The 19581-nt window shown below is 32.9% G+C and overlaps 1 protein-coding gene across 1 annotated transcript in view; it reads left to right on the top strand.

Annotated features, from left to right (window-relative positions):
* The window catches only part of LOC149424849 (uncharacterized), a 658025-nt gene that overhangs the window by 202782 nt on the left and 435662 nt on the right, over positions 1-19581 (top strand). The window contains exon 4 of the mRNA XM_089647476.1: positions 16696-16819. Within this exon, the coding sequence (XP_089503602.1) occupies positions 16696-16819 (124 nt within the window). The remainder of the gene's footprint in view (positions 1-16695; positions 16820-19581) is intronic.

Below are 19581 nucleotides of genomic sequence, written 5' to 3'. Positions count from 1 at the left end.
ACAATATTCCGTCGTTCGGTCTCTCTACTTATTATTTATTATATTTTCAGACTTATGTTTTCCGTAAATCATGTAGGTACTGTGGCTAGGCACTAGTGGTTTTTATACGCGCTTTCTTACCAGTTGTCCATAATAATAATCTCACTCAAAACCAAACAGGTGCAGTAGAGGACATTTTTATATCCTTTCATTCTTTGTTGACTGTGTTCGTTCCTAGTATTAATCTAAAGCACACGACGGAGTGTTACACAATGCATGACGCAAGTGACGCCACATTTATCGTCTCGACGACGTAAGTCGGAACATCCTCACCCAGCAGGTCGCGGGAGACTGGCTTGGAGACCGATGAATTAAAAAAAAAATCTCGGTAACATGTACACTGACGAACCTCCGCGGAGGTATATGGTCGAAATTATAAAGGTGTTTGAGGTGTTTGGATATCTCAGTGGAAGAAGGATCTTAGATTAAAACAATAATAGTGGTCGCTGGTATCATTTTTATACTAAGTTCACGAACATTGAATAAAAATTTAGGTTTAAATATGTACTTACCACAGGTAAGAGTTAGTTTTGCAATTCTAGGAGACAACGTAGAAGTCTTACAATTGAAATAAATATATTATATATATAACAATTTAATGTGTTTAATGTGTTTAATGTTTAAGAAGAAATAAATTATGAAAAAACCTTATAACCTGAAAATAAACTCACACTATGTTTTTATAGGGTGTAGCGACTGTAGCATTTCATTATCATAATGTGTTTTGGAAATAAAAATACTTTCAAACACTGTTTACAAGGTGATTCAAATTTAAGATTTGAAGAGTTAACACGAGTAGTAATAAAAATAAATATATTTAGTTGATCTATAAAACCATTGCAGTGGTATTATAAATGCATTTTGACTCTTCATTGGATTTCTTCCAGTGATTCTAACATCAATCTTGGAAACTCTTAGTGGTCATCCCTTTATAGATTTTCAAATAATGCATTTGTGTGAAGCAATAAAAACTTACATTTATCTCAAAGCCCACCTAATGCTCACTGGAAATATGATGATTGCTTCTATTTTTGGTTCATAAAATATGGCAGTAGATAATCAACTCTAGAACTAATAAACCTTATTTAATTCCAATTGATTTTTTTGTATTCAATCCGTTGTCTTAGCCAGACTTGTTTTATGTCTTAATTTTTTTGCTTAATTCTGCTGCGAACAGTTTACCTGAATAGCAGTTTTTTTAAAGATTCAGCTAATTCCACATTTGTTCAATTTTGAAAGTATTAAGCTTACGCTATTTTTTTACTCTCTTTGGAAGTGCACTAAAATGTTGTATTAGACGCATTATGGTTTTTTGGTATTAGTACTTGTACCATTGAGGATTCTACTTCCATATATTATATAGTATTTCCATCGATCCCAGCAAATATTATGAAACGGGGGATTAAATATGTAATGATCATATTATATAGAGGAAATCAATAAGTGCCGGAAGAATTAAAATAAAACTTTACGCCCGGTTCAAAACTTCGGTAGCGGGAAAAACGTTACGCTGAAATCAACGGAAATAGAATTTTTGGTGAAATCACTGCTCTCATATCGACACAGAAATTCGTGGAAGGTTACGGTCACAGTGGTATTACTTTTAAGCGAAAATATTATTATCTTTTATACTTTGTGCTCCTAAATAAATAATTTAAGGAATTCAAAGAAATGTTCACAGATTTGACTCGCACATAAATATTGTTTTGTTGGTATTCCTGCAAAGGTTTACGAGATTAAATCAACATATCTTTACTCACTTTTAACAAAACATTTCCGCTTTTAAAATTTTGTTAATTTATAGAATTATTTATTTTCCATTTTATTGGAATAACTTTAGAAGATTATACCCATCAATTTAATGTATCATCGGAGAAGAAGATATTACTAATAAATAAATAAAAAAACAAACATGAAACAGAACAAGACACAGAAAAATAAAAAGTTAACGGTCTCAACTAGGAATCGAACCGAGGATATCTGTCTTACCGAAACAACGCATCTAACTACTCGGCCATTGGAATCTTATTATTTAAGTCATTTTGTCGATCTCACATTTCAAATTCAGAAATAACAATATTATCTTAAAATAAGTTTTTCATATTTTTGGCTGCTACGTTTTTTGAATGATTACAAACTTCTAAAGAAAAAAATGTTTGTGACCTAGATAGTGTTTCGGATAAATATATCAGGCTTTTACTAATATGAGACTTCTGAATTTTACAAAAGTCTAAATCAGGGCTTCCCAAACTTTTTTCAACTGTGACGCCCTTGGGAAGTTGCCTTATTTTTGCGACGCCTCCCCCCCCCCTATAAAAATAAAAATGGAAGCAAACAAAAAAGATAAAAAACGCAATATTCTTTCTTTGGTATTAATGAGAAGGATGTGCTTGCTTTTCTGAGCATAGTTTCTCAAAACGAGGTTGAAGTTTCGAAATCGCCACTCTCGTCTCTGCCTCTAAATTTATTTTTGATCTGTACTTATTCTTAATTACAGCGACTGCAGAGAAACCTATCTCACACAAGTATGATGTCGCAAACGGTAATAAAACGCTTAACGCTGCAGTGTTGATGGAACGATATTCTCGCTATAAAGATTGCCTCACGACGCCCCTGGGATGATGCTGCGGCGCCCCGCGACTCACGGTTAGGGAAGCCCTGGTCTAAATGATCATTCAATTTCATTGGATTAACTTTTCTTTTGAAAAATATACCCATCGATCATTAAATAACCATCATAGATCCTGGGTTCGATTCCCAGTTGAGACTGTCACCTTTTTATTTTTCTGTCATGTTCGGTTTCTTGTTTCATTTAAATTGATTGGTATAATCTCCTTCTTAAACGATATATTTATATTCATTTAAATATGATTAATGGTCGAATTAACTGAGTGGTAGAGCAAAGCCTGGGCAAGTTTAAGGTCCTGGGTTTATATGTTTGTATGTCCATATTTTTTTCTGATTTTTTATGTTTCGCGTGTTTCGTTTGAGAGATTTGTTAATAATCTTTTCAGTGAATAATTCATATTTATTTCGAAATTGTTAGTTACTATTCTAAAAATTATTGACTTAACTGAAATTTTTGTGTAGCGTTATTTATTAAGTATGTAAGAAATAATATTGATCCGCTTGCATGGATACTATATTAAGGTGAATTTATTTGTAACCTTAACAAACAGTCATAATAATTTCTTCAATAATTGCAAAATTACTCTGTGGCGTCATTTCTTTATATTAAAATAAAATACTTTGCAAACACCACTATTTAATCAAAAGGATCGACTTCAATGGTTTTTTTTCAGGATAAACATAATACAGGATGCCTGGGAGTAAAGTGACTTTGGGGGTGATTCTATATGATATATAAATATATATATTTTTTTTTTATATTTACTCCACACAGTAGGCCATGAAGAAAATAATTTCCCTCAGGGCCTATGTCATCTTTAGGGATGCTATGTGGAGGGTCTTTTTGTGGAGAGGAAGGAGTGAACATGGGTCTTGAAGAGTCCCATGTTGTAGGAGGGAGGAAACACAGAGGCCGGCAGTTCGTTCCACAGCCGAGCTGTTGAACTTAAGAACGAATCGTAGAAGCGACCCGTTCTCATGTGACAAGTGTCAAATGTGTACAAATGTTGGGCGCGCGTTTGGCGTGTATCCCGACTACGCACCGGTGCCGAAGGGATCATTGACGCTAGTTCCTCAGAGCATCTTCCATTGTAATACCTATATGTGTATATATAATATGTGTTCCTAAAGTATATGTGCTCCTAAAGTACGTCGATGATGTCTTCTCACGGATAAGCGAAACTGAACGAATTCGTATACCATCTAAATTCATTTCACTGCAAAATTAAATTCAGTATGGAGCTGGAAAACCAAGACAGAATCTTGCCTTTTCTAGACGTGGAGGTGGTGCTAAAATAAGATGGTAGCCTAGTAGGGCACACCGTGCATAGAAAACCAACTCATACGAATCAGTTTATACACACTGAATCACATTACCACCCAGCGCATTTAAGCGGACTTATCCATATGTTAGTGATCAGAGCAATTTGAATATGCCTAACTTGAATATAGCTAACAGATGCATTAGAGCGGAACGGTTACTCCGCAAAAAGATAAAGCAAATAATAAGAGCCAAATCTATCCTAAACAGGACACAGAAGTGAACAAAAGCCAAAAAGCTGCGCTTTCTTGCATTATGTTCACAATTTGACAGACAAAATTGCCAAGATACTGCAAGAAGAAAGCATCAAGACTGTATTCGGACAAAAATACAAGACTTACTGATGCCTGCAAAAAACAATTTTACTCTTGAAACAGATGAAGTTTATAAAGTCGGCTGTTCCGTGGTGAGGTTTAAGTAGACCAGACGGACAGAACGGACGATCTCCAAAAGAATGTCAAAACACTTTCGAGCATGTAAACATGCCAAATTGGAAATTGCAGAGCATTTCATTGAAAACGGCCATTACTTATGATTTATTCCTGAAACCCTTGGAAGACACAAAAGAAATTATGAAAGCCTAATTAGGGAGGAAATTGAAATTCGTAAAAATCCCATTAATATTAATAAAGACAACGGGCTAAGATTAATAGTTCGTGGAAACCGATTATTGACGGCTACACTAATTCTAAACGCAAAAAAACTTTAAAATCTAAAAATATAATGTATGACCAGCTCTTGGCTGTCCCCAACTCCAGGATTAGAGTTGTGGACACGGTTTAACATACATAAGCACACCCTTCACCACAATTTTAACACTTGAAAAAGTTTGCTAGAAAAAGAGGTAGCACAACACGGCAAAACACCCCAAAATCAATCACTTAAGAGTTTATTGAACATTTTGAAAAGTTTGTGATGAATATTGGTTTGTGTTCCCGATAAATCTTTTTTAGGAATTCAAACTCACCTCTCAACTTGGTCCGCCCCGGGAACCATTAGTTGGATAACCAACAATTCTTCCATAGGTCACCCCAAGTGGTTCGCTACGTTTGGTGATTTAGCAGGGGTGCCTGAGTTTATAGGGTGAGGTGTGTTCAGAATACGCCTGCCCACTAGCTGCGTAGCGTGCCAGATCGAGGGAGGCTGGCTTAGGGAGACCCTTTGACCTCTCCAACTGGTATCTCTTCCGCCGCAGTGGGATAAATTCGTGCTTCCGTCCCTCGTTGTGACACCAATCAATAGATTCCTACCCATCCCTCATTCCTTTTTCATTCACAGAACTTTCTAGCCTTTCTTTCCCTAGGGAGACCCCACAGAGCATCCCCAAAGAAGACATAGGGCCTATGGGAAAATTAATTCTTCAGGGCCTCCTGTGTTGAGTTAATGTAAAAAAGGATGTAGGATAGCCATAAAGTGTACTATTTTCAACAGAATATAATGTGCTAACATTTTATTTTTTAATCTTATAAATCAATACTAGGGTATAATAGACTACATGGTTCCATAAACTTACCACCTTACTCATACCTTATCATCACTAGCTGCAAATATTACGTTGCGCATAAGTTCAAAACAGTAAAAAACTTGACTTATTACAATGGCGTTTGTTTGGTTAAAACGGTCTTAAACCAGGTTAAAGGCCGGCCTTACCACACCAACGTTGAACCGGCGTGTATCTAATTAGTAAGACGGCGAGAATATTGAGATGGCATGGCATTGTTTTTATCTTATTGTAACTGTTACAGAAATAAACCTTTAAAGTGTATAATCTATACTTAATTAAAATAAAACTGCTCCAACATACTCGTACATAAGATCTTTCGACTTTAAATTGAAAAAGTTTCTCTGATTTTCACCAAGGTAGAATATGTTTTTTTTGGACACACGTATATGAACACAGCACAATTCTAATGGCGTATACCTTCAGTGACCTAACTAATATTATAAGTAAACGTATGTATACAGATAATAAATTTGACTCGAGCCAATCCAATGAATAGTTTGATTATGCCTTCAGAGGGCAAAACAGCTTTTACACGTAATAATATTACACAGCAGAATTATTTTTATGAATAAATTGTTTTGTATTTAGTAAATTGAATAATAATATTATTAAATATACGAGGGTCATCCAGAAAGTAAGGTTACCAGATTTATGTAGGATCGAAAAATGCTTGTATTTTTTTGAAATTCACAGGTTACCTAATAAATATATTAAACTATGTATTTATCAACTTCATCGCAGTCGAGATCGAGGCATTTTTGTAGCCGAGGCACCAGTTTTTGTATGCCAGTGTCAAAAACCTCCGCCGCCAGCTCTTTCTGCCACTTCTAAAGTGATTCTTTTGGATTATGGGTTATGGTGACACACTCACGTCTCACCCCCCGTCATATAAAGTCTTGAAAAGTTTCTCCCTCCTGTGCAAACCGATCCAAAAATTCCCGCGTGCCAACTTCGAAACGAAAAAATTCCCCCTGCCTCGGGAGCCCTTGTAATCTTACTTTCTGGATGGCCCTAGTATAAAAGAAAAACCATTTTTTTATTTTTTTAAATTTATTTCTATATAATATTTAGTGTTCACATAATTATATATATTTGTATCAGTTCTATAATCAACGTGAACGGTCGCGCGCAGCGAAGTAAAGTATTGTCGCAAAAATTGCAAGCGCTGCCGAGCGCCGAGCGACTTGCGCAGCGAGCGCAGCGAGTTAACACATTATGGACACGGCCATTGATAATATAAAAACTGAAATACAAAAAATTACAACAGTGAAAGATTCGAAAGCAAAAACGAACCTAGAACAAAATGTTAATATATTAGAAGAGCTTTGGAAAACTGAAAAAATTAAAAACCAAAAAGAAATAATCAAACTACAAAAAAAAATTATCGAAAATTACCAAGAACTTACGAAGAAAATAGAAAAAGTCGTGGAAAAAAACAGTAAAATACCATCTTACGCGCAAGTTCAAGCAGCAAATAAAAAAGAAATTTCAAAAGAAGAGAGGTTCTCTATCATAATATCATCAACTAAAAAAACAACAAAAGCTGCAGAAATATGTGACAAGATACAGAAAGACATCAAACTAGAACAACTTAAAATTGGAATAAATGGATTAAGAAAAACAAATAAAGAGCAAGTAATCATATCCTGCCCAAAAAAAGAATATACCAACACTCTTACGGAGGAAATTAAAAAACTCAATTATAACCTGGAAATAAATGAAATAAAAAAGAAAAAAACCCAAATTAATTTTGAAAGGACTCAAATCGAACTTGACGGAAGAGGAAATAGTAAATGAGATACTCACACAAAACGAAGGGATTCAAGACATTGTAACGAAAAACGAAGAAAATAAAATAAATTTGATTACTGAAATAAAATACAAACATTCTAAGAAATACCAACGTGGTACTCGGGATCAAGAAGATGAAGAACAAAACAAATTCTCGAACTATATCGTGGAAACCAGCGGTACAACACGAAAAAATTTGCTATCATTAGAAAAGATAAATATCCAGTACCAAAGGGTTAACATAGTGGATTGTGATCCTTTAACTCAGTGCTACCACTGCTGCTAATTCATGCACACAGCCTCCAGATGCCTAAATCGAACGAATCCATCGGTGTGCCCGCATTGCACGGGTGACCATACTTTTGCTAAATGCCCTGAAATAGAAAAAACACCGGTTTGTGCAAATTGCACATCGCAAAATAAGAAATATGGCTAGAAAAATAAAACAGACCACGCAGCTTTCAGCAACTTATGTCCCTACAAAAATAAAATGCTCAAAGTAGCAAGAGTTAGAATAGACTTCGAAGAAAAATGACAGATTTTTTTATATAACGCGCTAGACGAAAAAAATAATATTGACGAAAAAACATATGACAGCTATCAAGAATACTGTACCCACCAAAACGACCTCAATCGCAGCCTTTTAATTCTACACATGAACATAAGAAGTTTAGAACGAAACATGGATGAATTTTTGACAACAGTAAATAATGATCTCAGGAAACCCGCTTGCATTGTGCTAACGGAAACACATTCAAGTGGCGAAGTGGCGTACTATATACCGGGATATACCTATGTATCTACTACAAACCGAATTAACAAAAACAGTGGAATCGTTATGTTCGTAGAAAATAATTGTGACATATTGTGCGAGGAAGAAATTAATGTGAATGGAACAAACTGCTTGCATGTACAAATGAAGTGTTATAACAAAAAAATTGGTATTATCTCTCTATACAGAACGCACTCGTCTACTGTCTGTTTGTTTATAGAAGAATTAAGACATGTGTTATTAAACTACAGAAACGCGAATACAATATTTTTAGGTGACATTAATTTAAACATATCGCACGATTATACATCGAACGATAAAGATAATTACTTAAATATGATGGCGGAATTGAATTATGTGTCGGGTATTAACTCTTACACCAGAAACGTCAACGGGCAACGTCCATCATGCATTGATCACATTTTCACAAATATCAAGGATATAAATAATTTAAACTCGGGAATTATAAAAACCTCAATTACCGACCATAACATGACTTTTCTACATTACAATTCAATAATACCTCAGGCGATAAACCAACATTGCGGACAAACTGCTAATAATAAGAAAGAAATATCTGTTGTTAATATCGAATCTTTGAAAAATAAATTGTCATCTGAATTATGGTTAGATATTCTCCAAAGTGATAACGTCAACGAGTGCTGTAAAATATTTGAAAATAGATTAACGAACTTTATAAATGATTCAAAAAAAATTATTCCAAAAGGAAATTCAGCAAAATTTCGTAAAATCAAACCGTGGATAACACATGGGCTTGTTGTGTCCATAAGACACAAAGAATGGCTTTATAAAGAAACAAAAAAAAACCACTAGACATTAAATTAAATGTTCATTTTAGAGAATACAAAAATAAATTAACCACGCTCATAAAAAACACGAAAGAAAATTATTATAAAAATAAACTTGATGATTCTGAAAATGACAGTAAGAAAGTTTGGAATATAATCAATGAAATCATGGAAAATAAACAAAAAACCAAAAGTAATACTATTAAGAGTGTAATACAAAACAATAACATAATTAACTGTATTGAAGAACCTAAAAAAGGAGCAAACGCTTTTAACGATTTCTTTGCAAATATCGGAAAGAGTCTAGCAGAAAAAATTACCGTGAAAAAAATAAATAAGATGTTTATTGAAAATATTCCGAATATAGAAACTAAACTTGAACTCTTCGAACCAACCAATCCGTCTGAAATTGTACAAATTATATCAAAAATGCAAGGTGGTTCTGCTCCGGGATTTGACGGTCTCGCTGTAAAAACACAAAAAATCATTAATAATTATATTTCTTCTACACCAATCTCTCATATTATAAACAATAGCTTTAAGACAGGAGTTTTCCCGAGCACGTGTAAGAAAACCATAATCTCTCCAATATTTAAGTCCGGTAGCCCGGAGGACATTTCTAATTATAGACCCATTTCACTCTTATCTAATATATCGAAAAATTTTGAAAAAATTGTTAAAAAAAGACTAACTGCATTCTTAAAAAAAAACTCGATTATAAATGAAAATCAATTCGGTTTCACAGAGGGAAAAAGTACCCAAGATGCCATTGCAAAAATTTTATCTAGTATTCAGAGTGCCCTGGACAAATCAAATAAATGTATAGGAATTTTTATTGACTTAAAGAAAGCATTTGACAGCATTTCCCATGAAAGACTTATATTAAAATTAAAAGAAAATGGCATTGACCACTTAGCTCTTAAATGGATAGAAAACTACTTAACAGAGAGACCTCAAATTGTAAAATTAAACCAAACCTTTAGTACACCACTAACAAGTACATTTGGCATTCCTCAAGGCACGGTCCTCGGACCATTACTATTTCTAATGTATGTAAATGACATTTTCCAACAGAAAATCAAAGGTGAATTAATCTCTTATGCTGATGATATGTCTTATTAATAAAAGGTCAAACATGGGAACTAGTTAACAAACTTGCAAATGAATGTATTAATATCTTAAAATCATGGTTTGATAATAACCTACTCACACTTAATGCCAAAAAAACAACATATGTATTATTTTCACTACAAAAAATACCTAAACACAAAGTAAATATCATAATCCATAATGAAAATTGTGACAATTTCAACTGTAAACTACTTAATCCTATTTGTACTGTAATCAACTCTTCTTCTGAAATTAAATATCTTGGTGTGATCATCGATGAAAATTTGAAATGGAAAAGCCATATTACGGAGTTAGTAAAGAGAATAAGGAAATGTATATATATATTTGTTAGGTTAAGAAATATTTTAAATGTGAAAATACTAAAAAATGTATATTATGCTCTTGTCCACTCCCTGCTTATTTACGGAATCATAGGTTGGGGAGGATCTTATAAAAACAACCTACACTCAGTAAAAGTCTCACAAAAAATTATTATAAAGGTAATACTTAAAAAAAACTCTACTTTCCCAACAAAATTGCTTTTTAAATTGTTTCCAGTACCAAATATTGATGATATATTTAAGCAAACTTCAATTATAAAAATGTGTAAAGAAAAAAATAACACAGAATATCAAGAATTTTACAAACTGATGAGAAATGGAAATCAATTTATTACGCCAATCTTTAAAACAACTCAAATGCAAAACCATTATATTTACCAAGCCATAAAAAACTACAATAATCTCCCTTCCGAATTGCGCTGTATTACGAACCAACAAGAACAAATAAATAAAATCAAACTTTTTTTCCAAAAAAACTTATATTAAAAAAAATATGTAAATATGTAATATTTATATTTATATTTTACACATAACATTGAATCTAAGTAAGAATCGTGGCTCCCTTATCAGGCACAAGAGCTCCTCTTTTCTGATAAGGTATACATGACCAACTATGTACCTAAATATGATATATTGCAAAATATGTATGTATTAATGTAACTAAAATATTAAAATATTAAAATAATAATAAATAAAAAAATAAATAAAATAAAAAAATAAAAAAATTTGTACATGATATATTTCAAACTTATAACTATAATATGAGGTGTGTAAGGTAAGTTTGAGTAGGTGAAACTGTATGTTTCGTGAACACCTCACTAGGAGAACCTGTGCTGAGGTGTTTACGGGGTTATGTATAGGTGTTACAAGTATTTATATGTTGTAGAAGAAAGTTTTTTATTTTTTATAGGTTTTAATTTTTGTTTTTTTTTGGTTTTTTTGAAATTGAATATTCATAAAATTTTAAAGGTTTTTGTAAATTGAATATTCATAATAAATATGTTTAAAAAAATATATTAATATATGTTAACATATATGTAAGTGCATATATTTGTATTGTGCATATATTTTTAAGTGCATATAAGTGTGATTATAGTTGGTAAAATCTCGAAAAACGTGTTTATTTATTATACACTTTTTATGGTTTAGTTATGTTTGGTTTGGAGCTATTATGTTTTGAAAAAATAAAATATCTTGGATTTTGATCCAGGCTGTGAAATGTTTTTTGTGAATGTTTTCGGATGTATTTGCAGTTAATAGTTGCTTCAGAGTAATGGGCATACAATTGAACAGTTTAGTAGCGTAGTATTGAAAGTTTCTTTGTCCGTGTGTGGTGTGTGTTAACGGTATGTTTAGTGATTTATTTGTTAAGGATCTGGTTTTTAACGAGTGAATTGGAATATGGAGTTTGTGTTGGAGGAGGTGCAGTAATGCAGATTTGGCATAAAATTGTCTTATTGACAAGACTTCTAATGTTTTGTATATTTCGCTTGATTCTGTGTCGAATGGTACTTTTAGGATTATTTTAATTATCGCCTTTTGATTTTTTTGAATTGGGTCAATTGTCATTCTTGTAGCACTTCCCCAAGCTAGTATTCCATATGCGGCAGTTAAAATGAATGTTAAAGAAAAACAAAAAAAATCAAATGAACGTTTACAAATTAAACTTGATAACAATAAAAAAATATTAGTTTATTTTAGTTTCATTATTAAAATACCTGTATTTCATATTTAAATAAAAATAAATGTTTTATTTTATTTAACGATCAATACATCGCAGAAGTACTTATATTTAATTAAACCAAGACATTTGGCACTGAAAAATGTAGCCAAGAAAACAAAATCCTTAATATTTTTCGAAAAACTAACTTCAATGAAAGTCGTTGTTTTTGGCACTGGGGAAATTAGTCAATAGCTGAATACAAACTTTCATCTTGCCGGAATGAAAGTTTTTTTATCTCGCTACAATAATAAGTATTGATCGTAATATAAAATTCTATTGTGTGTAGGTAAAAATAAACGTTTTTGTTGTTTTCAACTTTTTGTTTGTTGTGCTTTACACCGGAGGCCCTGATTTCCCTCAGGGTCTATTTCATCTTTAGGAATACTGTGTGGAGGGTCTTTTTGAAGAGAGGAAGTAGTGAACACGGGTCTTGAATAGGCCTATGTTGTAGAAGGAAGAAAATACACGGGTCGCCAAATCATTTCACAGTCGGGCTGTGGAACTCAAGAACATGTCTTGGAAACGACCCGTTCTCCGTTACAAAATGTCAACTGTTTACAAATGTTTGCATGCGTTTGGCGTGTTTCCAAATTATGCACCAGTGCCGAAAAGATCAATGATGCTAGTTTCTCGGAGCATCTTTCATTGGAATACCGGTAGGAAATAGAAGTAAAAAGAGATCATTTGGTCTTTGGAACATTAAATTCGACTAGGTTATTCTTACCCCAGCAGTAAACCGCCTCGAAGTAACAATCCATTATCTGCTTCAAAACCCTCTGAACTGTTGGTGTTTTATACCGAATTGATTGGTACTCGACGAATGGACTGTAATTTTTAACAAGAAAATATGATTAAACAATCATGTTTTATCACAAGGAAATAGGCGTGGGAAATGAGGTATTTACCTTATGAATGTTTTTGCTTCAATTGGAAGTTCTGATGTTGGTCTTGAATGTTCAATGGGCACTATAGTTTATAGATGTACATCTTTTTGAAACAACACGAACGTTTTTAGGAACAGAAATATTATTTTTTCACAACATGAACGGTTTTTTGTTCACTCTCGATAATATTCAATTTTTTTGTAATGTATGATGATCGGGGCTGATAGTTTTGTACTTTTTTCAATAATTACTATGAGGTAGCGACAAATATTGAACGATATGCAAAAAGAAAATTAATAACAATAAACAAAGACACCTGCTTTTGGTCTTTTATTTTTAAAATTTTTTTTCGAAGGTTTTTTTAGACCCTTGGGAAATGAAATTGAAAAAAGGGAAAGGGCAATTTAGGTATGAAACAGATTGTTGGAATAACCATTAAATTGTTTCAATATTAAACAGTTAGAAATTGTGTATTCATTAGGGACTTGCCAAACAAAAAGCTTTCGTGGACTGTACCGTCATGCACGTAAAAATGAATTCGTATGTATGCAAAAAAGCAAAATCCTGGAATCTGAGCCCAAACGGTGTAGGTCAATTTACTGATTCGTCGATCGCTTAACATTGTCGATGAAATATGCTATTTGTTTTTTTTTCCGGATATCTATTTTGCATACCTACAAAGGTTTTTTCTTTTTAATTCGTTGATTTACATCTCAATACTGCTTTTGATGGAGCCTGTAATTAAAAATTAATCAGAAATCCATCAACAGGAGATTTTGTTTTCGTATCATGAATTTCTATCCACCTAATATTCTCAGAAGTTTTTGTGAATGAAAATGAATTTTCTCTACACAATATTTGAAGACCTTGTTTTATTTTAACAAGGTTGATTCTACTCAAACAGATTTTTATAAGGAAATAATGAATTGAATTTATTATTGTTTTCGAATAAATTGTTGTTTTTTCCAGAAACCAGTCTCGGTAGATTAAAATAATCAAATGAATGTTTTCCCAGTCAGATCTCAAAAAAAAAAAAAACGAAACAAAATAGTTGTACATTATTCTTTACTAGAGTATTCGAAGGCTCGAGCAAAAATAGTATGTTAACAACTTATTTATTTTTCACGCCTAGCTGGGCTTTTACAGTTTTTAAGACAAAGAACATATAAATGTGCTTAATTTGGTCGCAATATTTTACGCAAATCAGCATGCAGTTTTATGGTGGACTGTAATCATATCGGACACAACTCTTGAGGTAGCTGTGGTTAACAGTTAAAATTGAAAAGGATTCTGACTTGACTCTTGGGAAGGAGGAATACTGCGTGGTCACCATTATATAAGCTTTTGTAGTAGATTCTAATTAAATATACTGAGGGAACACTGCACAGGTTTTCTTAACACACTGACGATGTATAAATAAATTTTTGGCAATATCACTGATGTAGGTATGTAGGTAGACACTGTCATTTCATGTACAGGTAATTAGGGTAACAGGTTGGGTGGGAGAATAGAGGAACATATGTTAGAGGGAGACGCATATGCTCGTAGTTGCGTCAACATATTACAAAATTAAAAAATGCAATGCAAAGTGGAAAAATACTTGAAAAAGAATAAAAACATTAATTTTATATTACGCTAAATTCTGAAACACTATTTGGGAGCCAAGCCAATAGAAACATTTTGATGGTTTGCCCAAAATACGGTCAAATCCGCGTAGCTCACAAATCTTATCGTTTTATCATTTCAGTGTATGTAATGTACGTACATATTATAAAGAGATCAGTAGCACTCTAAATAAATCCGCGTAGATCGCACATTTTATCACTGCAGTATAAATACATATTATAAAGATGTACATAAACTAGATAGTTATCTATATAGACCAGTGGCATTATAAATGCATCCACATAGATCGCACACTTTATCGTTTTATCACTTCAATTTACATAGTTTATACATATTATAAATAAATCAGTGGCACTATAAATAAATTAAATAAGTCGAAGCAGAGCTAAGAAGTTTTTATTAATTTTATTTTGAAAATGTTTAATGTTTGACTTGTGGCGGTTGAGTTTCCTTGATTTTGAGATAATTCCAAATATAGAATCAAAATTAACGCGAGTGAGTCCAAGTAAAAACAAAACCTTCAGTTAATATATTTGAACTAATAAAACAGTTAGTGATCATTTCAAATGTCTCTTCCGAAAAAGTTTATGCTTATAAAAGGTAAAGACATAGGCTTATGGGTAAAGAAATATTAAAGAGAAATGAATCTTGAAGATTATCCAGAAAGAGTTTAGATATTTTCTGAGAACATTGAAAGATTTAACATGGAATTTATTTCAAACAGAAGTACGTACATTATATGCATGTAATTTGGAGCCAGTTGGGTTTTATTATTTTTCAAACGATTTATTCAATTTGTTCTGGGTATTTCCTTTGTGAACAACTTTCATTACTTACAAATGAATAAATATTTTAGATTATTAAGGGGTATGAATTTTTTAAAACCTGAAAGTATTTCATTACATCTCAATAAAGTATTTACGTTTTGCGTGGGATGGAGTTGTTTGTGGATTGAATTTTTTTTTTCTGCGATGATCGCTTTAACCGATTAAAGCATTGCTTTCATACCATTTTTTTATAATATAGCATTATAAAAACAAATCAGGGAACATTATTAAATTGTTAAATTTATAATATTGAAACCGATTTGATGAACAAAATAGGTAGCTTTTTTCATTTCAGTGATATGATAGTATCAGTCCCACAGAAATATGTATGTTATTTTATAACGCTAAACAACCCGATGTGATAGTATCAGTCCCACAGTGAGTTGTGCTACAAACCGTTGTGTTATTTTATCGAATTTTACTTTTCTGTGGAAATTTTCCTTATTTTAAGTCCGCTCTCCAGTGGTCATTGTACAAATGATATCGTTTATTCAAGACGTGGTGGAACTCTCCTGGTTCCAAAATGACTGTCACATGGTTTGTCTCCAGCTCTTTGAAATGACACCCGTATTTCATGTTTCTGTAATTTAAATTTAAGCCCATCATCATGATTTTTCATAATTTACTTAAATGTTTTTTAATCATTTATTTTATATTTTGATATATGTATAAATAACTTCAGGGTAGTTAAAAATATGTATATTATAGTTAACTCACAAATAATTGCGTAAGTTGCCTATAAAATAGGGAAAAATCGATTTCTGTTATTGCCTATACATATTGACTTGCGGAAATAAAACAGTAAAAAAACAAATGACCATGAAAGATTATGTATTTATAATGCAATAAACTTTGAACAAACTTTGGTTCTGTTTATCTTTGTATTTTTTTAAATAAATACATTTATTTACATCTAAAACTTATTTTCTTCTTATAATTTTAATCTACCAACGGTTATGCAGATTGGGAGGAAGGTATCTTTACTGGATCGTACCTCCTTGTATTTTGTCCTCTTAATCCCGCATTCATTGCTTTCCCGCATTCATCGTTTATTTCAATAGGTCCCTTTAAAACCAATAGATAGATGTTTCACTGTATTTTATAATTTAAAACCCAATAAATAAAGTAGCTCATATCCCTACTAGATATTTATTATTCCTTTTGATTAAGTATTTTGGCCTAAAATGTAAAATTTAACATTTATTTGAAAAAAGCCGCGCAGTCGTTCCTCTAACACTTTTCGTTGACATATTTCCCAAACAAATAGGTACTATAAGATTGAGTTGGTGAAAGTTCTGATTGATATGTTTTGTTGTTCAGGGGGACGAGTGGCATTGACATCGACCTCCGTCGCGTGGACATAGATCAATGTCCCCTGCAAACCGGAAGTACACAACTCAATATCTTCGCAGCCACGGACAAATGCAAAAAGAGGACCACTGACGTAAGTATCTCTTCAATTTTTAATAAAAAAAGATGTTTTATATCGGATTTTCTTAATCCCGATATTGTGAAAAATTCTCTCAGTAACGCTCAACAGAAAAATTATAAAATATTTATTTAAATAGCATAAAGTGTAAACAATATAAATATAGGTACAAATGTTAAGAAAAAACATAATATAATGAATTATATATATATATATATATATATATATATATATATATATATATATATATATATATATATATATATGTAGAATAATTTTCTCGGTTTACCCGCGTAAAGTAGTCCTTAAAAGGACTTTTTAATTTCTGACGTTTCGGACAGATCTCACTGTCCATCTTCAGAGGCCTTATGTCCTGAATTTCGTCTCAAACTGAACGCTTTCGCGTGTCTATTCGGTCCAGAAGCCAAGATACAAGTGGGTGCTTATCAATTCTTATGTCTAGGACGAAGTATGCGTGTTGATAGTGATTTGACGGTAGAGGGGGTGGGGGCGGGGTTGGCAATATCAAGCAGTATGCGTGTAGCGACCTGATTGGGTTGCTTGTTGGAAGTGCTTCTGAGAATTTTGGAAATGCCGGTTTTGGGTTATTTTGGTCAATTATAACTAAACACCTGGAAAGAATAACCAATAGAATAAACACGAATGAATTTCCTCAGGGAATACCTACAAGCCTTAGATAAATTAGTTTGTAAGTACATATCTGTGTTGCATAGATATTAAGTGCTTTATTCTAAGCAGCGTAATGGTGAATTGTGCAACTATCGTAGTGTTTTTGCAGTTGTACGGTAGTGATAATCTTGTATTTCTGGCCGGAATATAAAAGTTTGCAGCAAATCAGGACTGTCAATTTTATTATGCAAGATTTTATTACACTACTAGTAGATCGGAAAATTCACTGAAATTTTATAAATTTACTAATTAGTTTATGATTTAAAAAAATTGAGTTTATTTTTTTAACCCTTTCTCTTGTTTGAGAATGTATGTTAAAGCGAGAAGACAATACATTTGAGTTGTATTCAACCTGACTCTTCACCAATGATGTGTACAGAAGTATTAATGCTTAAATTTTAGTAAAATCTTTGGCCACTTCAATATAAAACCTAACATTTTTAAGACTTTCTTTGAAATATTTTCAATGTTTGGTATGAAGCCAAGTTTGGTGTCAAAAATTACACTCAAGTCATTTATTTCGGAAACAAATTCAAGGTTGATGTTATTAATTGTGTGACTGGATAAAATTGTAAGTTTTATTTTTTTAAATCGTATAGTAAGCATTTATTAACATTAAGATAGATTTCGTTATCGCTACACTACCCAAATAATTTAAACAAGTTTATTAATAGAGTATAACAGTCGTCTAGGCGAATTACAATAAAAAATTTCAGATCATCTGCGAACATAAACACGTCGATGTCTTTAAAAATCATTAAAATGTAGTTAACATGAAACAGTTCATATGCGGGAACTTTGCGGTACACCACTAGATGATACCCTATTTAGTTTATACACTGTTACTTACATATTACACTATATTCGCTGTAAGTGCCCATAACTACTCGTGATTTTTTAATACATGGTATAATTATGGTTAAAATCAAGGCAATCATTAAAAAAAATTAAGTAAAGTAGTACCTCAAATATTTATTTGAAAAATTATGTAATCTGAAATCAACTATGTAAGTATAAAATGTTATGAACTTGCGTCATCGCGCTCCCAAGACAGCAAAATCACTTCCAACGGGCAATCCCATTGAGAATAAACTCAGAAAAAAAAAAAAAAACTTTTAAAACGGTTCTTCGTTGCGGACGTGTTTTAACCGCTCCGGTTTGTTTGATCCTTTCAGAAGGTTTCCCTTGCTAAGAGATCGCTGAAAATTGTTCAGCATCCGTGTTTTATATAGTGCTTACCTTCTTATTTCACGAAATGTGCGTAACTTCTACCGTTTAGCCGGAATTTGCAATTATTATAGCATTTTAAACCGATTAATTTTTAAAAGTGAAGCTAGAACGAAGATTTCTCAATGCAGTCGAAGATTTTATACCTGACTCAAGTGTCAAGTGGTGTTGGGATTTACGGGACCTTTTCAACCGAGGATGTCTGCATGGAGGACAGATAAGCCATATTTTGTTTAAAGTTTTTGTCTTTGTTTTTATTTTCTGTTTTTGTTTATGTATTTTGTTACAGATGACACTCATAAATTTCACTTTGACTTTGGTTCAAGATTTTGCTTATGATAGCCTGCGATAAGCGAGCCCTAAGGGTCTGAGACAGAGGTGTGAAATCGTCGGATCACGACAATAGAAAGAATGTATTGGAGCCAGGAAGGAGTCTGAAAGGGTCGAGAGGATGCACTAGGTGGCATGAAAGGCTGGGAGGTGACTGGAGAGACTAAGGTAAACTAGGATGAGGTGATTTTGCACAGCGGTGCTGCCAAGGTCTGTTATCTATGTGAGGATATTGTGTCGGCGCTCTTTATTGGCAGCAGACACATGTCAGCGCTATATTAGCGGCGGACACATGCCTGAACGGATGACGAGCCTCGTGCTGGCACAGTTGGTGGACGGGGTAGTCTCTCTCCCTGCAGCAGCTGGTACAGTTCCTTCGCTACCTAGGACTCTTGCAGCAGAGTCTCCATCTTCTGTCTTCGTCGAGCGTCACAGCGGTGCTGCCAAGGTTTGTTGTCTATGTGAGGATGTTGTGTCAGCGCTCTTTATTGGCAGCAGATACATGTCAGCGCTATATTGGCGGCAGACAC

This window comes from Hesperophylax consimilis, chromosome 3 (genome assembly GCF_061612785.1).
Source record: "Hesperophylax consimilis isolate HC1 chromosome 3, BYU_Hcon_1.0, whole genome shotgun sequence".
Taxonomy (NCBI): Eukaryota; Metazoa; Arthropoda; class Insecta; order Trichoptera; family Limnephilidae; genus Hesperophylax; species Hesperophylax consimilis.
This window is presented reverse-complemented; position numbering and strand designations above follow the sequence as displayed.